Raw genomic sequence first — 24,221 nt, forward strand, 5'->3', positions numbered from 1 at the left:
TCTTTCCGCCTGATCAGGAAGGATGGGTTTCCCCTACAGGCCTCCCATCCAATCACTAGCTGCTTAGCCCCAGCCATCAGGCAGGAGGCAGACACAGAGAAACAGGGCAGCTAGTTACAGTGAGTAACTCAGTGAGAGACTATACTAAAGGATCCTGGGATATTGCCCTCAGACTGCTGTCCAGCCTAGAAACCATCAATTCCTCATAAATACTGAGACATCACTTGACTACTTCTGATTATCACCTAGCTTCCCCATTTGAATCACTCCTAACAGACAAGACAAAATCCATTTTGGCACTTATTTTTCTTTTATTCCAAAATAATTTCAAGCTTTCATATGGATTTACAAAAAAGGATCCAAATAAGCATAAAAAAAGCGTTGTTCAATGCATCCATCGACCTATCTCCATCTCATTTGCCTTTAACCCTGAAAACACTGATAAACAACAAATTCAAAATTTAACCAAATTTAGTGAAACGGTGAAATGTCAGACCACAACATTACAGTGTTTTACAGTGGTAAAAAAGTGTATTAGTTAGAATCATTCTGAATCACAAGGAAATGTACAGAAATATATAGTGAAATTTTGACTTCACTCTTGGTTTCATAACTTGGGAAACAGCAGCAGCAGATCTGTGCTGTTAATGTCTTTGGGCTTTCATCTCCCACTCACACCATTGCTTTAAATGTCTTTACAGAAGGCACATCTGAAAACTGCAGAGGCTGGGCAAGGCAGGGAACACATAGGGACAGGGCTGGTAGAACATTCTTCCTCGGAGGCCCTGAGCTGAGAACTGGGCAGGGCAGGGCAGGACTCTCATCTTGCCAGGCTGGAGAACATATCTGTGAGGGTGGTCTGTTTGCTGCCCTTGGGCAGGGTGCTGGTGCCGCTGAGGTGGGAAGACCTGGTGGTGCCTGAACGCTTAGGGGTGGAGCCTCCAGAGCTCCTGTGGGGGGCCTGCTTCTCTTTTGGAGTTCTGGAAGACTGTCGCCTCACCGTGCTCTTCTCCTCCTTTAGTGACAGGGCAGCGCTGGAGCGATCTCTGCTGACCCTGCCTGCAGTGCTTCTGTCCGAGGTGGCAGTGGGGGCGGGGCTAGGGGTGGAGCACGGCTTCTCACGGAGCTCGTACTGATCTGGGGAGCCCTTCCGGCGGTCCACGGCCCGCTGGGCCTCCTCTCGGTCCAGCTGCCTCTGCAGTCTGAGGGCCAGCTGCCTGTCACTCTCCTCCTGCTGCCACCGGCTTAACCGGTCTTCCTCCTCCTGCACCAGCTCCCTAAACAGAGGGGTACCCGCCTGGGTGTCGACCGGGGTGTTGCTTGGGGTGCAGGGGCGCTTACTGACTAGGCCGTCCCCAATGCCTGGATCCATATCCCCGCTTTTCCTCTTGCTGCCGGCCCCTCCTCCCGCCTGATTGCTGCTGGGAGTCCACCCATCCAGGTCCTGCTTCGCCCCAGTGCAGGAGCCATTAAGCGGGCAGGGCTCCGTCTCATTCAGGTGAGGCCTGGGGCTCAGCTCATCGCCGTAGAAGTCAATCATGGGCATTGGTGGTTCCAGATCCACCCCCATTTCCCTTGATGATGATGGCATCAAGATATTCTCCTTTCAAAAAAAAAAAAAAAAAAAAAAAAAGTTAAGAGTTGTCAACACCTTCTCTACATTCACACAGCTCCTGTGTTGGAGTGTTTGAGGGCTTAGTGTTCAGTGTATTTTAAAGAGAGAGTTACATCACAGAAATGTAACAGACATGTTTCTTTCTTGCAACAGGAGCGGTGTTATACAGTGTGTCATTAAATCCATCCAAAAACAGTATTTTGGGGTTTATTATCTCTACATCACAAAATACATGCATTTTGAGACAACTATTATATATATAGATAGCTCTGAGCCACTATATATAATGTTGCTTGGATTCTGGTGCCATTCAAGGCAGAACGGCCAGATACACACTTACACACAGGCTTCTTCAGAAATGTGCATTACATTCATGGAAGAGTTGTACATATTCCACAGTAAAATGACATGCACTGTTCACATGACATTTATACATTTACTCTGAGTGTGTTTAGTGTCTTGTCAGTAAATCCTGTTTTCGGTTTGCCAATGCATTCACTCTGTGTGTGTGTGTGTGTGTGTCGAGTAAGAGTTTACATTAGGTGTGGTTTATGGCATGTTTGGCGTATGCCTGTGGTGAGTGCGTGCGTATGCATGTTTGTGTGTGTGTGTGTGTGTGTGTGTGTGTGAGGCACACCTTGTTGGCTGTGAGGCTGGAACTGGGGCTGGTCTCTGTGCTGCTGGGAGATCTCATAGGAACAGGGAACAAGAACCTGGAATGATATCAATACAAATATATCCAGCTAACGCAACAGAAGCCGTTAACCAGGAGGCACAGTCTCATTCCAGCATCCACAAAGGAAGTGTTCTACACTGTGCATCAACTGGCATGTGGTGTGGTGTTGCCTCAAAGCGTAGTAAAATGCAGCAGTTACAGACTCAAATATTAACATTGATTTGGGGGACCCTACTGACACTGCACTAAACAGATATGGTAACTATGGAAACAGTTAATAAACCATTAAGAGAGCTAGTTATAAACATAATTCAATTCAATTTAGTTTAATTTAGAAGGGGAAAAAAGATACTGTCCTCAAATGAGCATAAAATTTTTAAAAGATTTAAAATGACACACATAAAAAACAATGAACCTGATAGTTACCATACTGAACACCAACTTTACATGCAGATTATTGTGCTTACCTGACTGATACCAGCTCCTTGACCGCTTTTAAAAGCATCTAACTACCACGGGAGAAAAATATGTTGCTTTTGATTGTATTTAAATCTGCTGTATAACTTCAAATTCAATTGAATAACCTCTTTGAATAATTGAATAACCTAACTACTCTGTGCTGGCACACATCCATTTTTACCTCTCCAAAAATGCACCACAATTTTTTTTACATGTTTTATTTATAGAAAATTTTTCCAAACTGGTAACCACCTATCTAAGGGAGCTGCCTATCTAGGGGACTGGCTCGTTTTCAGCAATCATGCAATCTTAAGCACATAGTAAAAACTGGTGCCAGTGTTTTCAGAATGGTGAAAACAGGACCAAAAAAAAAACATACTTGGACACTGTGGTGTGTATGTACTGAAGAAATCAAATCAAATAGGTTTGACCTGATGACTCACTGTTAGTTATCAAGATGCAGACCTACAGTATGAGTCTGGGGGCTTCACTCTAAAATGAATACATCTGTGGAAACTGTGAGAACTTTGATAACCTGAGGTTCTCACACCTCACTAGAGCATGACTCACCTCTCAATGTCTCCAGCAGTGCTTTTCTTCTTCTTTGTAGAAGCACTGTCTACTGGTGATTTTATCTGTGATTCTGATACTGGATTTGAATTCTGAGAGGAAAAAAAAATACTTAAAAAAAAATTACAACCAAAGAAAGAAACAAACAAGCTTTAATTAAGTGGGAAGGCAAACATGGACTGAAAGAGCCGGTTGCTGTCATGGGTGTATGAGATGTACTGAAGACACTATGACTGTAATCTCCCCTTTTCTTACTGGTTTGCCAGGACAAGAGATTGTGGATACAAAGGAGCACAAACTTTAAATTCCATAATGCGAGTGAATGGCACATGTGCACTTTTTACCTACTTCAGATTCTCTTAACCTCTGCTGTAAAAATTCTCTCCTGAAATTCACTCAGCTGCTAAAACTCACATGATGCACCTTATGATGCGACTAACCATATTAATGTCTGTTGCACGACATGACAACAGCAGGACTGAAACTTGTGATTCGATGACTGCATTCCTTGTCACTCATAATGAACAAGTTCTAGGACAGACATCAGGACGTCTTCCCTCTTCCTATATTCAAAGCTCTCTATAGATGTACAAGCACGTTGACCCTTGACGTTTCACCCTGGGGACCTGGGTCATTTCTGTGTTCACAGCTCACCAGCTCGTCGCTGAGCATCCTAGCCAGCCTCTCGTCCTCCTCCAGCTGCCTCTCCTCCACCACCCTGCGCTCCTCTGCCAGACGCTCCTCCTCCTCCGCCAGGAGCCTCTGGATGTACTCCTCACTCGCCCTGCGCTCAGCTTCCTCCAGCGCGCGCTTCTCCTCCGCCAGCTTGGACAAGGGTCAGAGGGCAACAGCGGTCAACGCGTGTGCACAGCACACACATCCCCGCCGCCGAGCAATAGATGCAAACGTCTCTGTTTTGTTAATTAACAAGCATTCAAATGCTGATCCAAGTAACAGAATGTTATCTTGTATTCTGATATGGGAATAACTGAACATTGTTTCATCCATAATTTATGTATGAATGTATAGGTCATATTAAGCGTGTGTTGGTGTGTGTATGTACACCCGCACACTCACACACTAACCTTGCTGATCTGGTCCTCATACTCCCTGCGTAGTTCTCCTGGCTGGGACACCTTTGGACGGGGGACTGCTGCTTAAAGCAGCAGCAGCAGCAGCAGGGGAAAAAAAATCAGTTAACATGAGAACACAGCAGATTACACATTACTCTACACTGTGTGAGCTCTATGGGCCAGTTCACAAAGACAGAGCAGACCCACAGACACGGACAGCCAGCACCAGAGAGAACCTGACACAGACAGACAGAGGGAGGAACGCACACTTACTGGCTGTGTCCTCTACATCCTGCCCGGTGAGCCTGCGTTGGCACTGCACGGGGAAGGCCTCCTGAAGGCGGCGCCACAACTCCACGTTGACCAGCGTCTTGTTGCGGCCGTGCAGCCGTGCCCAAGTGGACACCCGCCTGCGGCACAGCGGGCAGCAGATGTTGGCCTTGTCCACCGTCTCCAGGAAGCAGGGCTTACAGAAGGTGTGGCTGCAGGGCAAGGTCACTGGCTCCAGGAAGATCTCCAAGCACACGGGGCAGATGCAGTCTGCCTGGGACAGCCCCCCTTCTGCTGCGCCATCCTTCACGTTCACCTCCGTTTCAGACACGGGTGGCATAGCCTCCCCCCTCCCTCTCTCCTCCTTACTGTCTACTTTTGTGTTCTGAAGACAAACTTCTGGATGCACCTGCTGGGAAAATTGGTCACAAATGCTTTAATTTCCATTCCTCCCCTTCTGGTGCTACACAGCCTCTGTGACTGAAGATGATGGAGCTGAACTAGCTGTGGCCCTCTAAGAGATACACTGCTTGAGATATACAACCGCTCTCTTTAAAAAGAGGGATGGAAATCATGGCTCAAGCAACTTAATAAATATTTGCTTCATTAGAAGTGTGACAGGGCAGGATGTTAGCCCCATTCAATTCCAGCATTTAATGTGGTTAATGCCAATTCAGGACTTCCCTTAACAACTGGGAAATGCTGCAGTTACAGATTCTGATAAACACACAATGGAAATTATATGTGGTTTTTAAACACTGGATCACAGTTACAAAGGTGTAAATGCACATCCATTCTGATCCACACTATACAGAAGGTTGTTCATTAACTATCATCACTCAGAAGCAATTTTCCTTGCCTGAAGTTACACAGAGTTCAAACAATTCAGACTAGGTGGCCACGTTGCTAGCTAACTCTAAAGTTATGTTTTTTCTCTTTCTTCCTCACATTGGAACTATGCCCTGAAAAATAACATTTATTCTGACAGTAGAATTTTGGCCAAAACGTGATCCTGCACATGGCTCAAGTTCTAACAATACAGTGGTATCTCATGTTGAATGTAATGGTAGTGTGAACTTTAATGCTTGAGGAATTTTAATTCCATGCATTGCATTAAAAATAAATAACCATGTTGGCATGGGTTTGATTTTAAAACTGCTTACAATGTTTTCTCTGCTGCCAGAAATACAGCAAATAACGTGCATGAAATTGTACATGTAAATACACAAAGAGGAGAATGTGGCTCAGAATTTAAGACTGCTGAATAAAAAGAAAGGCATACAGAGCTCAAAGTATCCATACATTTTGAGATCTAATGCATAGGAAAATACGTTGTTAAAAACAACAAATGCAGAGAGGGACCTGCCATTTTTTTGTATTTTAGAAAAAACATGTCATTTTCAGTAACTTTTCATTAACTAATTTAGCTAGTATTAGGCAAGTTGTTGGTGGAAACTAATAATTTAATTCACATTCAGAAAACACACAGAATTGCTATTAATTCACTCGCAAATTGCCACAAAAACTTATTCCCATCAATCCAAAGGCGGTGGGCTCGAATATTAAACAATCACAGTGTGAATGGTAACTGCAGCTTCAGGCACATTTCACAATGCCAATGCAGCATAGCTGTGTAGCTGGCTTAGTCAAAGGGAAGACATGCAGTCTCTGGACGAATGGGGCGTTAGTACTGACCGATAGAAAGACCGAGAATTCCTGTACAACGGGACTTAAATTCCCAAACTGAGCTGTAACAACCGCTGACAAAATAAGATAGCAAGATAGCAAGCTAACTGGGTGGTTGGGCAGCTGCAGTTAGCATGCTAGGGTAGCTACCCAACAGACTAATGAATTTACAGCACAACAGCATGGTCTTACCTTGCCAGCTAATTTAACAAATAAGTTAGTCGTGTGACGCTAGCAGTATTTAACTAGTGACTAGCAGCTGGTGACTGTCTGAGGATAACGTCTGCCAAACGTTTACCTTGAAGCGGCCTTGTAGCCTTCAGTCACCCGAACTTCCTATCTTGATTTCCAAAACATCAGGTAGTTAGCTAACTGCTATTACTACCCCAGCGCGGCTAGCTAACTAACCTTATTCAGTCATGACTAAACAAGGCACAAACCAGCCAGCGAGCTAGCTAATCGTAAGAACTAACTAGTTATGTACGTTAACTGAAAACCTGTAAGATTCTTTACTTAAAATATAATATTAAACTATAATGGTATTTCTATTTTAGCCGAAAAGTTTTACAGCCGGAACACAAAAAATCCCGGGAAACACTCGCTAGATTTACCTCAACGCGCAGTCAGTAGAGCGCATGCGCATTACCTTGTGCTCGATAGAGTTACGCATGCGTTCAGTAATAAAACACTGAGATCGATAATATGCGGTAACCCAATGAAAGAGATCTTGGATCGTTGCGATTGATAGCAAGGTTTTTCAGTGGCGAATACGAATTGTGCCTCATGAAAGAAAGACAAACTTGTCTTTATACAATAACCTGCAGTACATTTGTGAAAGGAAAGGGTTTTGGAATTACAAAGAGGACCAAATCTAACAGAGCAGTCATTCATTTGAGCCCCTCTGTTGCACTACATTTAAGGCATTTTCTTTACTTGTATCCAGCTTATCAATACATTTCTAAAACATGACAAATATGTAGCCTGAGGCTACAGACAGACTGGAATAATTCAAATGAGCTCTGTAAAATTTTTCAGCTTGGAAAAAGGTCAAATAACTACCCTTTTGATGATGCATGATGAGGATGAAATTTTGTATGAACTGTGGGCCTGTTATGTCTGGGATACTAAAATGGTCAGCTTCAACATCCTCCCTTTGAGATGGAGTGAATGTCATGCGCTATGTCATTAAAAACCAAGCTTCTGTTTGGAACTTTATTCCCCCCAGACTCCAACTAAACAGTTTATTTTCTTAAACCACTTATAACCAGGGGGACTTACATAGTCAAACCTTTTACATTATTTGTACAACTGGATAATTCAGGATAACAGCCTTTTTGAGGGCACAGCAGCAGTTCTACAAAATATATACAACCTTTAGGTTACAAGCCCAGCTCCTTCAATTTATAAAAGCATGTTTCCATCCAACAATGTTATTCGGTATGAAAGTAGATACTCTGTCAGAACTGGATTTATTGGAAGTACCTGTATGGTCAGTCAGCACTTCAGCGATGATGAATTTTACCTTTTCATTTTGACAGGAAGTGGTTATCTTTTGTTGGATAGACTATTTACTATCCATGAGAACATCAATTCTTTAACAAGCAGAAGCATAGTACTTTATTGAAATATCTTTTTTAAATGATATTAATAAGAACCAGCATTTTCCATCAATCAATGCATGAAAAAATAATTCACAACCTTTAGGACTGATTAACATCGTTAGGATTGAACATATAATAGTGATAAATATACTGATTTTGGTGCAACTGGTTCAGATAAAACAGATGTAACTGTCTGTAACTTTTTAATAAGACTTTAAGTGTTTCTGGGCAAATGTCATAGACATGAATGTAAGTGTTCTAAAGAAACTGAATCTAACCTAAATATCTTCAATTTATATAATATTGTGAAGGATCAGCCCTTCACCCCGCCTGTTGTACATGTTTTGTTGTGAAGCAATAAAAAATAATTGTTACATGAATTAGTAACTCATTTGTCTATATTTGCACATTTTACACAAAGGCAAAGAGCTGCAACCTTCAAATAGTTTTATTGCTCACCCGTCATGCGGTGGAATAAGGGAAACGAGAAGTAAAGGGATGAGGAACTAAATCATTTTATTGTCTCACTTTGCATATGATAATATGAGTAGTATATATGAGTATTTATGATCTGCTCACTTGTCAGTAAGGGTGTAGTGGAATCTGCATATTTCTGATACTTTACACTGTTTTCCACAGTAGGTAAACAACAGTGGCTACCCTGCATATGTCTATACATATGGTTCGAATAATTGTAGAAATTAGTGCTTATGAATCTTTACATGAATACTTATTATGATGTTAAATTTTTTTATATGTTTTTATATATCTGTACATTAATTACATAAATCACACGAAAAGATATAAGTCCACTACAACGTGCTGCACTGTACTTGTAAATGATATGCAGTGACAGCATCTGACCACTGGGAGGAGCTGGAAAACAACTATTAAGTAGCGGCTCAACCCGTTCCCCTCTCCAGACTCAGGATATTGCTTTAATTCGCTGGTGTTCTGTCACTGTGATACAGATATCATCATATGTTAGAAAGATAAATGTTAATGGTATGACTGCTCTGTACAGAGTCATTTTCTCTATAAATACTCAGGACAAACTATGGATGTTCCAGCTCCTTTCTTGTTTGATGCAATTATCTAAATTAGTTCCTGAGAGTGTTAGCTGTGCCACTCCCTTCAATGGAGCCTTCCCTCACATAGATGAGTCCCAAAAACAATGACATGAGAAACACCCCACTACTGGGGGGTCAGAGGTCAGAGGGAGGGTCTACGTTGGTCCTCAGGGATGGGAGATAGCAATGGTGGCGGGGAGTCACTGTCCCGTGTTGGGGATGCGAGAAGTTCAGGTTTACGCCTCCGTCTCAGTTCAGGGGCCACTTTCTCCGTTTCTTCCAGTACGACCTTCATACCCAGGGACTGTACACGCAGAGAGACAGAGGGTAAAGAATCATAAAGAGAGAGGGAGAGTGGTGAGAAGAAATAAATGATTGGAGAGAAAGGAAAAGGAAGAAAAAAGACAATACAGAGAAGGAAAGGGATAAAGGGAAAGAGAAATGGAAAGGTGAAAAGAGAGAACAGAGAAAGTGAGAAGAGCATGGGGAAGTTAGAAGGGGAGAAATTGAATTTGAAAGGGGGTTGAGGAAGGGGAGAGGGTGGAGTTAAAAGGCAAAGACGACAGGGGAAAAGGAGAAAGAGCTTGTTAATGCTTTCTATGATATGCGCTGAAATTTCACAGTAGCATCAGTCTCTAACACAAACAGTAGGAAAGACTACGGTCTTCAGTAGGAAATCGGAACACAGATGTGATGTGATGCTGCTTCGCACCTGGTTCTCTGCCAGCGCCTCCTTGGCCATGTAGTGCTCCCTCTTTATCTTAATCTCCACTTCCTCTGGAATGTCAGGGACCATCATGTCAATCATATGACCTATAAAGAACACCACATGCTGCAGAGAATGGGGGAGGGGTGAAAGGAGAGGGGAGGAAAGACAAATTGAGAAACAGGGTATATTCAAACAGGGTATATTTAAAAACAAAAAAATCATTCTTTCTTCTGAGGAAGTTTCTCTGTTTCAAAACAAATCAAAGCGCTACTAATCAGGTACAGCCTGGAGTTCCTGTTAATAGAAGATGAATCCCTCCCACCAATTTGCACTCACAGTCTCTGAAAAAATCCTGCACCATCAAACAGCTTGCAATCAGTGGGGTAAAGCAACCTGAAGGCATAGATCACAGTGGGAGCAGTGGCGGACAGATGGAGTATTCTGATTGCTTCTCAGTTTTAACTCATATCTTTATTAGTTGTCTAAGTTTTTCATTATTTACACGTGCGTGGCCAAATCCTACATTTTTTTGTTTTCAGGTAAAGGTTTAGTTTAAGAGGGCTTTAAAGGTTGGCGGGAGCTGCAGTTTGATTGAAACTCACCTCGAATATGATGACAAAAGCCAGACGTATGGCAAGCAGATGGAAGTATTCAGGCAGCAAGTGTCCCTTGTGGTCTCTAAGGCCTCGATACCTGAATGTTTCACATTTGTATTTACATATATGCATGAAACAGATGCTCTTCTCAGAAATTGACTTCCAAAAAGTGGATTCAGTAGGGATTGGCAAGCTTAATTTCACTATAGATAGTGAATCATTAGTGCCTCCATTAAATGTATTGCCATTGTGGGAGGCATCAGCACAAATAAGTGTCATCACAAGGCACACAACCCTAAACAACTACCACAAACTTCCAGCCACCAAACTTGTATTGCCATGAGATGTTTACCACTGAGGTTTTTACAGCTGCAAAAAACTGCCGTCAAGCTTTTGTCTCCAGTGGTTAAGCTGTTTTTACTTTTACCACTAAGGTTTTACCATGATGTTAGAAAGGGGAGGGACTGAGTATGGTAAGCCCAGCTGTAGACTCAATATGAGGTTTTGGAAAATGGGCAGTGATCCTGCTGTCCTGAGAGTTGTGGGGATCCCATTCCATCACCCCGGGACCAGGGTAGAGAGGGGATATGAATAAGATGATTGAGGTTTAACAAAATGAGAAAGGTGTGGTATGACCTGTGCTAGCTGTGGTTCTACCTGTGCTAGGTGCAGATGTATGTGCACTAGGTCTTTTCTACTTGCGTTGGGAGTAGGTCTACCTGCACTGGGTATGGTTCTGGTTGAAGCTGCTTGGGGCGATGGAGAGGGTGAAGTTGACGTAGCCCTTCAGACTTCCCTCAGCGGTGTAGCGGTAGTAGAGGCGTGGCAGGAAATCAGAGGTGAAGGCAATCAGGAAGGCCTTGCAAAGAGACAGGAAGTCAGGTCACGTAATCTCTGTTCACGGTGACCTAAGGAGACCCTTATGGATGTTAAACATATCAAACACCCCTACTGACAGTGTTTACAGTGTTTTATGGGGAAGGTTCAAAAGATTGAGGTATGTCTTACATTGCTGATGACTGCCAGGTGCGTGATGACCTGCAGAATATTGAACCATATCCCAATGTCTTGGGCCCGCTCTGCAACAGGTCTCTGGTACTGACACACAAACTTCTGTGCGTCCAGACGTATCTCCACCCAGTTGTTCAGTAGCGCAAAGAGGGGTGCTAGTGGGCATGCTGCCACGAAGATGGTGATGAATCCAAACTGCAACACTACAGCGTTACACAGGGACATAACAGGCACATACATGACTCCATCACAGGTCCACAGGTCATCCCATCATCATTCCATACAGCCTTGTGGTGTAGTAGTAAGGAGTAGCGCTTGTAAGTCAAAGGTAATTGTCAAAGGTAATCCCAGGCAGGCCACTGCAGTTATACCCTTGGGCAAGGTACAACCATCCAGGTGTATGAATTAATAACAATTGTAAAAATTATAACGTATGTGGCTCCAGTTGGCAAGTTGCTCATCTTGAGCAGGAATACCAGGTACTTGTTCTGAGTGTAGGCTGACCCCTACAGCCTTGATTTGATCCCAGGCATGTCATCAGGCAACAATGATCAGGAACCCACAGCAGCAGAATAAATTGGCTTCATTCTGCCATGGTAGGGGTGGGTATGTGCGTAGAGTTGTAAATACATTTCAAATATATTAATGCAAAGCAGAAATGTATTGCAATTTTTTTTCAAAACAACAATAATTTACATATTTTCAATATATTGATCCAGCTACAAAATATATATTTACAGTATATTATTTTTGTATGGGTGGACCAATCAGAGGAAAATATGATTAGCCTTTATTCAACACTCATAGATTTTGTCCATTTTCTTTGGATTTTGATTGGAGTGTGAGGCAGCTGTGGTGCATGCACCCCCAATCAGTAGAAGCACATATAAAAACAAATCATCAGAAACACCAAAAAGATTTCATTCAAAATGGCACAGTAGCATCATTAAAACTGTGGTGTTTTGAATTCTGTACTCACTAAATTTTTTAACCAGAACAAGATCAACTCTCAGGAAAGGAGCTGTGTGTCACATTAATTTGTCAGAGATATGATAAAATTTAACCATGCCCTTTTTTAGTATCATGACCCATATTCAGGATGGATATTTGAAACAAACGAACAGTAATACTGAGTGGTGATCTGAACTGATACTGCTTCTCACACACAGTTAATAAAGCCTTTAGACAGAGAGCCGTTTTTCAACCCAAACAGCCCAACCCAACTCCTATAAATGAACTGAACTCAGAGCTCAGAGATTTCAGACGGATAAAGGTGTGACATACAGTATCAAGCTGAGCCCAGGTGTGACAGACTCACTCACCCATCTCCAGGTACTCATTGAACAGTCCCTCACACAGCAGCAGCTTGTAGTCTGTCTCCCAGGGCATGGTGCTCTGCTGCTGCCCCTCCTCTGGCACCTCAAGATTACCATCAACCTCCTTCCCGGAGTGGAACTTCCGCTTGTACCACCAGCTCTTCAATTTTCTATGGAGAGTGTGAGATGAAGAGGGGGCTTGGCAAAGGAGGCGAGGAAGAGGGAAAGAGCAAGACATGTGAAATGAGGGGTTTAACAAGGGTTTTAAGAAGAGAAAAAGCGGGAAATGAGAGGAGAAGCATTTGGCAGTGCAGGAAAGATGGAGATGGCCAGATATCACAGTGAGGAAACTGAAGAAACAGAAAAAAAAGATCATAAACATTAGTGAGGAGGGGGAAGCAGTGCTGAAGGAGATATAGACTGGGGTGGAGCAGAAGCTAAAGCTGGAAGAAGAGGAGGAGGTGGGGGAAGGATGGAAACAGGTGAACGTACGGGACCATGAACTCCTGGACGTTGTTGATGACCTGTTTTCCCACCATGATGACAAGCAGCTCCTGAGCAAGCTCAATCAGGCAGCCTCCAGGTCCACACTGTGAGGGACACAGAGGTTCCACCACCATTATACATGTGACACACACCTCACATTGCCATTATACATACAACACATACATCACATTGCCATTATATACACAGCACACACATCACATTGCCATTATACACACAGCACACACAACTACATCACACAACCTTTAAACGCACCAACACGCAATTTACATTGTCATTCTAAATGCAATGAACACTTCACCTTGTCATTATACACACAACATACACACACATTCACACACATACCCTGTCATTACACACAGACACAATACACATATTCCACTGTGTATTACATGCAACAGACACATGTTACATTTCCATTATGTAAATGGTGCACACATAAAACCGTCAGTGTAGAAATGACAGACAAGGCACACACACCACACTGTCCACACTGCAGACACATGGACTGACACATAGAATAATGGGAGGTACAGCCACTCACATCCTCATTACGTATTCCCAGAAGGGTATGGTACTTGCCAGGGTAACCCACAAACCTGGTAAACAGAGTCATAAATGGTTATGAGAAAGACTGCTAAGACTAAAACATTGACCAATAAATGATGTCAGATATTCTACATACTGTAGCAAATATAGGAAAGTTTCAATAAGAGTTCATTGGACAATTGCAGAGGCTCCTAGTTACACAACTGTTACACCAGGGTTGGATTTACGGGCAAAGCCTCAATGAATCAGCGGTGCTGATGGGAAATGAAGTCCAGACTTTCAGAAGATTTGCAATTTTCATTCTGATGCAGGTGGTAAAGTGGCTAGCTCCCTACATGCTAGCTAAATGTTATGACCCCAATGTGAATAAAATGAACAGAAATTAAATGCCACATGGCATAAAATGGCTCCATCTTCTTAGACATACTCAGTTATTACTTTTGATAACATCTGATGATGAATACATTTAAATAATATAAAGATGATAATTTTACATAAATGTGGGAGATCACACTATCTACTTGTGCCTACTTCTGTCATAGCATAACCTGTCCTGACCAGTGACTACATCCAGAACTAGATAGCTAACTGCACTTGAAGCTACCCGCTTTATACCACACCTTGCCTACAGCCAGGTGGAAATGGTAACAGCTTTGTCAGCATGGCCAACCTCATGACCAGCTGGACATGTGTTAGTGGAAATGAGCCTTTCAATGTGTCCGACAATGTCTTGCTATGGACTCCCATAATCATTGTTGCACAATGTTGTGCAACAGCCCACAAGAGAGCCACAAAAGCCCAAACCTTAAGGCCTCCACCACCCCCCCAGAGTCAGCCTAAGTTTGGGCCGCACCGTGCCGCTGGCCTGGGAGACTCACCTGCCTTTGAAGAAGGCAATGTACACAGGAGATGAATAAAAGTTGACAAACTGGAAGATGAAGACCTTCAGGATGAAAGCATCCTCGTACTTAGTCTGAGTGCGGTGCATCTCTAGTAGAGAGGTAGAGACAAGAGTCAGTGCACCTACGAGTGTGTAAAAGTGCGGTTATGTGTGTATGTGTGGGTATGCGTGAAAGTGCAGTTATGTGTGTATGTGTGGGCATGTGTGTATGTGTGGGTATGTGTGTGTGTGTGGGTATGTGTGTATGTGTGGGTATGTGTGTATGTGTGGGTATGTGTGTATGTGCGGGTATGTGTGTATGTGCGGGTATGTGTGTATGTGTGGGTATGTGTGAGTGCAACTGTATGTGCATGTTTGCCTCTGCTGTGCAATGCAATGAGAAGATCCACCCTAGCTCCACACTTACCCCAGCGTGTCAGCACTTGGGCCAGGTAGGTGTACACTCGGGACAACAGCAGGATCACCACCAGGTTGAGCACAGAGCCTGTTAAACTGGCTATCCTTCCAGCCTGTAGTGGGCCGTAGAGAGGCAGTATCAATGCAAGACTGAAGAAGAGGAGGAATCATTCCTAACATTTATTACTGGCTGGATCTTCCTCACTGCATTGGATGGATACTCACAGAGAAGATGAAGAAGGCATTTTGGGACCTGTAGATGATAATGCTCAGGATGGTTCTGTACAGTATGATGGCAATCAGGAACACCAGGACTACAGTAATCTGCAGAGGGAAAAGTCTCAGTGAGTCCTGAGTGAACTGGAATGAACACAGTGGTTTGCCGGCTTAACTGGCTGGGGGGTTGAGAGACAGATCTTCTTCTTCAGATCTTCCTTGAGGTTCCTGATTGGAGTCTTCACATAAAACTCAATGACTTACGTTTGCTGAAAATTAAGTTGGGTTTTTTGCTCATTTTGATCATGCCAATCATATAAATTACTCTCCCATACACTCTGAAGTACTACAGTGCGGTCAGACAGTACATTGGAGTGTCAGAGATACAGGGTAATGATATCAGTTGTGCAGCGTCTCACCATAATAATGATGACCATGCAGCCAGTGATGGTGCGGTTGAACCGCTTACTCTCCGGAAAGTAGGGTTCCTCTGCACCTGTCACAGGGTTACGCAGGGTCATGGGCGCCATGGCGGTGAACTCTGGCCTCGGGCGTTCCTGGGTCACACACATGAATCAAGACAGCATCCACAGCATCCGCCCTGGTCGAGAAAATTCACCCACCCTCAAGAAATATGCTGCTGTACTCAGACACAAAACCAAAAGCTGACATCACCCCTTTCAGGACCCTGGGACCCTAAGGTCTTCCCAGCAGGGATCCAAGTCTCTACACTTTCCCTGTATTACATCAAATTATTTATTTGATTAGAAGCTACACCTAGCAGGGCAACATGCCTAGCTCCCATTGATCTTGCTAGCCCTTTATACAGCTGGATATCTGCAGAGGTACGTCAGGTTAAGCACCTTGTTATAACGGGCACACCAACAGTTCCCCGCACAGGGTTACAATTTGTAAGTTTCTGGTTACCCTGTCCCTGCCCCCAGACATGTGTGCGGTGATGTACATAGCTGGCCCAGATTTCAACACTTCAGGTCCCAAATGCCTAATTCTCTTGTGTGAAATCTGCATCACAGTAGCACACCTCGGAACCACTGAGATAAGATATTAGCACCAATATCGGAGAGCGAAATTACAGTTCTACTACAGCCACACCCAGGAGACCATTAAGGTTTTCTGGGGTCCCCGCACCTCAACCTCCTCAAACTCAGAGCAGTCCCAGCGGTGGGCCAGGACAGCGTTGGTGCGCTTCCAGTACTCCAAGAAGGTGACGGCCCACAGAGACATGAAGATGCTGAAAAACACTGTCCCTCCATGATCAAACAGCAGCCCAGCCTGTGGGAAAGAGGCAGAGAGACATGACACACATGCACATAAATATACTGAACCACGCACACACACTTGCATATTGATTCACATATACCTTGTAGGTGATGCAGATGCTGGAAAGGTTCCAGTAGGAGCAGATGTTGCAGAGAGGACACATAATGTAGGTGTCTCCACTATTGCAGATTTCATTTCTGTGACACAGAGGTACATGTATTAGGTTGCCATGTGAGACTTCATTGCTTTGTGCTTTTTGTATTTTGCTTTTATGAAGTGTTTTCTCTGTTTTATTTTACTAAGAGTACTAACTTGTAGTTTTTGTTAAAATGTAGCATACATTGTGGGTCCCACCCCGAGTATTTCACACTCACGCTGGAACATCAGTGACCATCAGCCAGATTCCAAACAGGAACACCACGGTGCCCACCACAGCAGCAGGCAACAGCCAGCCTGTATAAAACCCTGATAAAGAATGAGACACACAGAGACAGACATTCAATTCAATATAGCTCAGGATTCACAGTGATTATGTTTGGGTGTTGTGCTTTTGTGAGCATTACTGACAGTCAGTGACACACACACACTGTGGAAGCAGTGGTAAGGCAAAGTGTAATGGCAGAGGCAATGTGTGCAGCAAGCTTTGCCATATCATTAGCAGCAGCGCCCATAAAGAGACCAGGAGTGGTTACTCTGTCGCACCCAGCCAGGCGAAATATAGTGCGATCTTCTCCCCAAAATACTCGCGCATGTGGTCCAGGGGCTGATACTTCTTCCAGCAGGCCCAACGCGCCCAATACTGGTGTAGTATCTGGCGCAGGCTGAGGGACTGTGGGTCCACATGGTCCTTTGGCACCTTATATGGGCCCTGGTGGAAGAGTGGGGGGGCTAATCTCAGCAATAATTACCCCAGCAACGTTTTCCAGGTAATAGTTACCCCTGACTGTCAAAGGATCCCAGCACAGGGGGTGCAGGTGTAATAAAATAGTATCTCACCTCATGTAGGGGGTATGCTGCAGAGAATATTTTCTCACTGATCAGCCTGTCAATCCCCACCTCTCCTCTCTTCACTACTCCATATGGGGTCCTTGCCAGAATCTCGTACACCTGGTCGTGCAGCAGGGAGGGGGCATTGTCAGAGAGAGGCTGTGTTATCTTAAGACATAACCCGCCCTGTATGGAGGTTTTCAAACAGGCACAGGCTGAGATGATTGGTGCGTGGACAGATCAGGGTGTTATTTTAGAGCAGAGATGCTGGAGTTAGGGCACCCAACATTTACATTTATTCATTTATCAGACGCTTTTATCCAAAGCGACTTACATAGGTTACAGTTCTTTACAATGTTATCCATTGCCCAAGGGTACAGCAGCAGTGCCCCAGCGGGGATTGAACCGGCAACCTTTCGGTTACGAGTCCTGCTCCTTAACCACACTTAACCACATATTAGGAGATAAACACATTAATCTATTCCTCTTTTTTAGCACTGAGTACCCCCGCCTATATTGAATGTTTAGTTTTGTATGCTTCTTTGTTGTATGTGTGTATAATGCATTGTTATTCATTTTACTTCAGAATTAACAACAATATTTTCGGCCGTGAGAAGGAGGATGTGGATTTGAACGAGGCTGCTGCTCTGTGGGTCTCGGTTTGGAGTGTTGTGTCAGATGCTGGACCCTGGGGCTGAATCACTAATGGGACTGCTGCAGTTGCATCAATCAAGAAACTTTACTAGAACACAAAGGTTGTATAAATGCAGAACATATGATTTGTGTGTATAAATAAGGACCCTTAGATATAGATGACTACTATGAAGAACACAAGACTGAACCACTAAAGAGACAGACAGGCAGGCAGTTAGGCATACAGGCAAATGCAAATGCACTCACAATCTGGTGCCTCTGGGTGTTCTTGAAAAAAGTGTCCTTATTGTCACTGCCCAGAAACCTGCAGATATAGATGCAAACCCATATGCAGATACAGATGATAAACACATGTATGAATGCACACATACACGGAGAGATAAACTCGGCGTCACAATGAGAGCAACATAAAATCTTAACACAAATTTGCATCAACCCCTGTGAGAACTGAAAATGAATTAAACATGAAGCACTGGAGAAAAGTATTATTCATGGAACATGGATCGCATTTCTAAACGACTTGGGGGATGAGTGTGTTTTCTGGCCCAGTGCCACGTGTCAGGAGTTCCTCCATGTTGCTCTTGGCGCAACTGTTTCTGTAATGGAGGTGACTCATGTATTTACAGAGGATAACCTCTTCTCTGATGCCATCCTCTGTGCAAACACATCCATACGTGATTGTTTAGTCACACCCTGACAAAGAACATTGATTACACTCCCTGAGGGGTACAGCTGTTTGCATGGAGTGGAGGTCTGTTTCCACAAATGAGGAGACCAGGATTCCACTCGCCAAAGTGTGACACAGAGAGTAACTGGCTTTAAAAGCTGTCAGTCGGACACACTGCAAAAATTGGTGTAACAATTTTAAGATTTTAGCTATACATTTTTTCAGATTTCAGATTTCTTTTTAGAGTTTTAAGTACAATCTTTGTCATCTTTCTTTATGCTGTTGTGACAGGAGTTTCTAAGTTTATATATGTTCCTGCTTTTCTCCTCTATAATTAGCAAAATTATCAATAATTAGCAAAATTATCTAAATAACACATATTTTCCCAGTTTTTCATTAACTCGGTCTCAGTTCCCATTGAGGTTTAGACACAACAATATTGCAGAGCAATCCTTTGAACCCTTTCTATGTCATTGTGTCTGTTTGCTTTCTGTCTTCTTGTCTGTTTAGTCTTCTGTCTTTGTGTAGTGTATTGGTCGAAGTGTATCTTCATTCATTCAAAAGATGCATGCAAAAGTCAGAGAACAGAACTGAAGAATTTTTAAAATGAAGTTATAACTATTAAAATAACGGCAATTAATTTATGTATGATATGATGTAGGCCCTCTGTTTGTATGTCTGGCCATACCAGGTGGTACAATGCCACATAAATCAGACAGAACCTCTGATGAATACATCACCTAGTTCTGTGTGATCTATTTAATTCACACATCTAGGTATATAAGAGATTGCCAACAGAGGCACACATTCACCAAATAAGGGCAGTATGCCACAACCTTGTCTCTTAGCCTCATCTCTTCGGAAGAAAACGCTGGGTGTGGATCTACTTCTTGAATCGATTCTACACTTGTAACACAGGGACAAGAAATTTACAGAACAGTTGAAGGTCAGGGGTTTGCTGGGGGTCACCAGCCCATCTGCAGGGCAGGATGCCATTTTTGAAGTGATCCCACCCTCTTCGTACCTCTCCAGCTTGTTGGTGCGGAATTGACATGTGTAGAAGTCTGCTGGCTGGTTGGGAACATCTTGAGCCATCAGGTTTGGGATGGACAGTTTCTCAAGGAGCTTCTCTGTCCAGTTGGATATGTCTAGAGGCACAACCTGAGGACAAGTACCAGACTTGTCATATAGGACACACACCAGTGTGTACAAAACACAGATACACACACATACACATTTCTCTGTTTACTTGACAATAGCAATGTGCACCCCACACTAATTACTGCTATTACATGATCATTAAAATTATGTTTCCACTGTGAAGCTTTACAGAGTATAGTGTTGTAATTCATATTGCTCACTTACCTATTCATTCAAATTTATTAGATTTTGATTTGCAACTTTAGATTAATATCTCATGTTAGCCTCTGATGTCATTGAACTTGAATGTATTTTATGCACAGCCTACCTTCCAGTCTTACCCTAATATAACACTGAAATGCGTAATGTGTTATAATAAAGTCCTGCAATACAAGTATTCTCTTTGGAGATGTCTGATAACCCTTATTTTACAACTCATTTTTTACAATAAATGCAGCAATCGTAATTAATTACACAACTATCTACAATATTCCAATACCATGTGTCTTAATATATCAGTGAATTTTAGTCTCTGCTTGTGTCTCTGTGTGATTAAGACTCTCAGTGTGTCACTGACTTTTGTCAGTCAGTCTCTGTCAGTCAATCATGTGTCAGTGCATCTGTGTGTGAGCGAGAAGGACGAACTAACCTGCAGAGGAACCCTGAGGCTGATCTCCTCAGCATAATAACACAAAACACTCCAGGGGGCGCTGAGGAGCACATAGGTGATCTGCGTCTTTTCTTCTTCAACCACCCTCTGACAAACCCACATACACACACACACACAATACAGACAAACAGAGTGACATGCACTCTACATTCTAAAACATATGCAGGTTAATATTTGCCTGATGATGCTTTAATCTTATTGATTTACTGTATGCTTACATATACTTACCTTTCCACCGTAATTTAAAAAATCTAATGCAACTAGTATTATATTGCCAACACTGAAGTACAGTATGCATGTATTATTGAACACATACTCAAACAGTATGGGCCAGATGACTGCCTTGACTGTACTGGAGTCTGAGGTCTTTAATTGGTTATAAGGTCAGTGAGGCTTTTTGACAACCAGTGAGGCATGTTGACTGAAATAACCTATACCGAGGAACTTAGTGGAATACCAGGAAGAGAGGTGCTTTATGCTTGCATGAGGAGAAAATGATCAAATATTTACACAATGTTGCTCCCGGCAACATCCTAGATATCGCTATCCGCAAACAGGAGCAGCTCCTGCAGGGAGTGAGGAGCAGTTCTGACCCCCCCTCTGACCCCGGCCGTCTTGTGCACCTTCTCCAGCTGGATGCCTGCAGCCTGCAGCCTGGACAGGAAGTTCTCCCTCCACTTCCAGTGTGCGTCATGAGGAGCAGGAGACACTTTGTCTTCAGCTTGCCCATCCTTTGGTGAGCTGTGTGTCAGGCTGTCCTCCCACACCAGTACAAAGTCTATATAGAGAGGGAGCCCTCACCCACACACACACAAACACACCCATACATGCACATGCAAATATGCACATGTGCATGTGCATAAATACACATATGGTTCAGCCATGCATATGTACACACACATACACACACGCCCAGAGTCACAACATATACAGGTAATAAATGTGCACACACACACATAAAACATACATGCATGTGTGGGCATACATACACATACAGAGCAAAAAAAATACACACACACACACACACACACACACACACACACACACACACACACATACATACACACACACACACACACATACACACACACACACACACACAAGCACATACACATAATGTAAGCACATTCAGCATGAGAAAATGTGCAAACAAAAAATTTTAATACAATAGAGGCAACGCCAGAGACCAGAAAGTTCTGTTAGCTCCAAGGCAAATACATTTACATGGACTTAAGGAAGTTACAAAGAAGCATAAATGTCAATGCTCAAGCCACAGGGCTGTTTTAAAGAGAAGTGGCTTTAGAGCAAACAAAGTAGTCAGGCAGCAAACAGGCACATTACATCAAGACCCTAAGGGGGTATATTGTAATTGCAGCGATAGTGAGACTCCTCAAGGCCCCCTCCAACACACTGTTCCCATTCCCTGCACGTTCCTCACCAATTTGGGTGATCCCATTGCTGAACACGTTCCTGGTACTCATCTGACCCTGGACAGACAGACAGTGAAGACACACAGATAGGCAGACAGACAGACTGTAAATATTTGTCGAACACTTGTGCGTATTAGTTACACCTGTCCCCCATCAAAAAGTGTTTTTCTCAGTTTTTCTCAGAGTATGTTTATTGTACTGTATCAGGGTGGAAAGAGCACTGTTAATAGTCATTGTTAATAGACTTGTCGTCACTCTCTCAACTTCCTCTCTTTGTAGGCAGCCACTAATTGCACCCCAAACAGGAAGCAAGGTTCCTGCCACATTCCAAAACACAAATAGGAGCTCCCACACACACACACATACACACTTTCAGATTTCAGATTCTTACTCCAACATTCAAGCTGCCATAGTTCTTGTCTGGCTGAGACTCCATAGCGATGAGAGTGGCACTGTCATCTCCCTCTCCCTTCTTCTTCACCATGGCAGCCCTGTTTCAAGTCTGTCTTCCTCTTTCTCACTGTAATCAGACTCCCAAGACCCACCACCCTGGGATACGCACACATACAATTTACCTTGGAATGCACAAATGCAGATGTGCACACACAAACACGCAGAATCAAAATTTCTTCAGATTTCATGACCCCCGGCTTTCGGACACAACACATACATTTGACACACACATCCACAACAACTGCAGAAGCATTGCTGAAGCAGACATAGAGAGATAGATATACACAAAGAAGGTTGTGCAGAACTGGAGAGTCAGTTTTAGAGTCATTATGGTGCAGTTATAATTATTATCAAGCACCTATTGTTTGGGCAAGGTGTGAGCTCTCTCTGGTCATACCTGACGGTGCCTGACTGCAGCTTTCCGTGGAGAGTGTCAGTTTAACTGAGTGGGTTACCATAAGCAGGTCATGTCAGACTGACCTGCATCTCCTATACCCAGTTACCCCAGACTCCAGAACACCGGGATTGCTATGCAGCACTGCACTGTGAGACCCTACTTCACGCCAGGTTGCAGGATTTAAGCCATGTGCCATTCCCCAGTCGGGCTTGAACCCAGAGCAGCTTCCACAGCTACCACTCAGTTTCACACCAGGTTGTGGGATTAGAGCTATGTGCCTTGAGCCACATGCCATTTAGCCTCAAGCCCAGGGCAGTTACCACTGGTACATGCATTTCATAACTACTGCAAGAGTGAGTGAGTCACTTATACCATAGATGGGGAGTAGCCAGCCCCACAGCTGCCTTACAAATTAGAATTTCTCTTGTGGCATATTTCAAATAATTTTGTCTCTCCTTTTCTCAGTCTGAGTTCCACTTAATTTAAAGGACATGGGATCTGACACTGAATGACAGAACAGGAGCTCAGATGAGCAGGAAACACTAAGGACTCTGGGTAATGATGCTGTCAGAGATCTAATAACACATAGTCTCTCTCATACACACAAACACACATACACACACATTCGCATACACACAACACATACATGCTCAATTTCACTCACATGCAGGCATGGACTCACAGGCAGAGCACAAACTTCCACAAACAGCTACAAATATATACACAATCACACTAATACACGTGCATACCTGCCACTCTGCAGTCTCTCCTCTCTCACCAGCAAAATTCACAGGTACAGCAGGACACACTTGCCATGGACTCAGTGGTTCTGCAGGTTGCCAGATCAACTCAGTGGTTCTGGAGGGTCAGATTGGACTCAGTGGTTCCAGCCCCACTCAGTCCCTTGCATGAAACAGAGATATCCAGGGTGGAGTTTGTGTTTCAAACATGAGAACAAAAGCACTGACCAGAATATTTCCTGACAGGAGAGAAAGAGAGAGAGAGAGGGGGGGAGAGAGAGGAAGGAGGCAGGCTGAATGAGAGGGAGGGAGAGAGCAAATGAGAGCGAGAGAGATAGAGAAGCCAGTGCTCTTACTCATGTTTGCTGAGAAGGCGGAGCTCATTCCCTCCCTTCCTCTATCCCCCTGAGGCTATAGGACCAACCAAACATTAACAAATGACAAGAACATCCTGGACAGAGACTGTATGTGTGTGTGTGTGTGTGTGTGTGTTTGTGTATGTGTCCTTTCTTTGGACCTTCACACCCACCTGTGACCCATCTCATTGGTGACTTCCCTAAGGTCATGCCTGCCAATGTGCCTCC

At 43.6% G+C, this 24,221-nt stretch overlaps 2 protein-coding genes across 4 annotated transcripts; both read right to left on the reverse strand.

Annotated features, from left to right (window-relative positions):
- Positions 1-660: 660 nt before the first annotated feature.
- rnf168 (ring finger protein 168) lies at positions 661-6,854 on the reverse strand. 3 transcript variants are annotated; one of them, XM_036537190.1, is made up of 7 exons: positions 6,648-6,854; positions 4,667-5,072; positions 4,406-4,476; positions 3,975-4,145; positions 3,321-3,412; positions 2,253-2,328; positions 661-1,603 (listed from the first exon to the last, which is right to left on the reverse strand). In XM_036537190.1, exons 2-7 carry the CDS (start codon positions 5,001-5,003, stop codon positions 821-823), a joined length of 1,530 nt encoding a protein of 509 aa, XP_036393083.1. In that variant the 5' UTR covers positions 5,004-5,072; positions 6,648-6,854; the 3' UTR covers positions 661-820. The 3 variants fall into 3 exon arrangements, with proteins under 3 accessions (XP_036393083.1, XP_036393084.1, XP_036393082.1); XM_036537191.1 differs by having other exon boundaries at positions 4,406-4,473; positions 4,667-5,075; XM_036537189.1 differs by having other exon boundaries at positions 4,667-5,075.
- Positions 6,855-8,605: 1,751 nt separating this feature from the next.
- ano7 (anoctamin 7) lies at positions 8,606-23,931 on the reverse strand. The gene is made up of 24 exons (XM_036537454.1): positions 23,647-23,931; positions 22,439-22,596; positions 22,056-22,104; positions 21,241-21,395; positions 20,597-20,704; positions 19,832-19,968; positions 18,387-18,444; positions 17,496-17,606; positions 17,202-17,367; positions 16,874-16,964; positions 16,600-16,696; positions 16,368-16,511; positions 15,638-15,775; positions 15,228-15,326; positions 15,013-15,115; positions 14,584-14,695; positions 13,701-13,755; positions 13,145-13,242; positions 12,659-12,822; positions 11,334-11,539; positions 11,045-11,184; positions 10,332-10,422; positions 9,733-9,852; positions 8,606-9,324 (listed from the first exon to the last, which is right to left on the reverse strand). The coding sequence occupies exons 2-24, from the start codon at positions 22,529-22,531 to the stop codon at positions 9,163-9,165; spliced, it is 2,697 nt and encodes an 898-aa protein (XP_036393347.1). The 5' UTR covers positions 22,532-22,596; positions 23,647-23,931; the 3' UTR covers positions 8,606-9,162.
- Between the last annotated feature and the right edge of the window lie 290 nt (positions 23,932-24,221).

The sequence above is a fragment of the Megalops cyprinoides genome, chromosome 9 (assembly GCF_013368585.1).
Source record: "Megalops cyprinoides isolate fMegCyp1 chromosome 9, fMegCyp1.pri, whole genome shotgun sequence".
Classification (NCBI taxonomy): Eukaryota; Metazoa; Chordata; class Actinopteri; order Elopiformes; family Megalopidae; genus Megalops; species Megalops cyprinoides.

Coding starts and splice junctions, on each gene's coding strand:
- rnf168 (XM_036537190.1), bottom strand. CDS start 5,003: ATGCCACCCGTGTCTGAAACGGAGGTGAACGTGAAGGATGGCGCAGCA. Junction 4,477..4,666: donor GGATGTAGAGGACACAGCCA/GTAAGTGTGCGT, acceptor TGCTGCTTTAAG/CAGCAGTCCCCCGTCCAAAG. Junction 3,413..3,974: donor GGATGCTCAGCGACGAGCTG/GTGAGCTGTGAA, acceptor TTTTCCTCTCAG/AATTCAAATCCAGTATCAGA.
- ano7 (XM_036537454.1), bottom strand. CDS start 22,531: ATGGTGAAGAAGAAGGGAGAGGGAGATGACAGTGCCACTCTCATCGCT. Junction 17,607..18,386: donor ACACCCAGAGGCACCAGATT/GTGAGTGCATTT, acceptor CTGCACGACCAG/GTGTACGAGATTCTGGCAAG. Junction 12,823..13,144: donor GTCCAGGAGTTCATGGTCCC/GTACGTTCACCT, acceptor CACTCTCCATAG/AAAATTGAAGAGCTGGTGGT.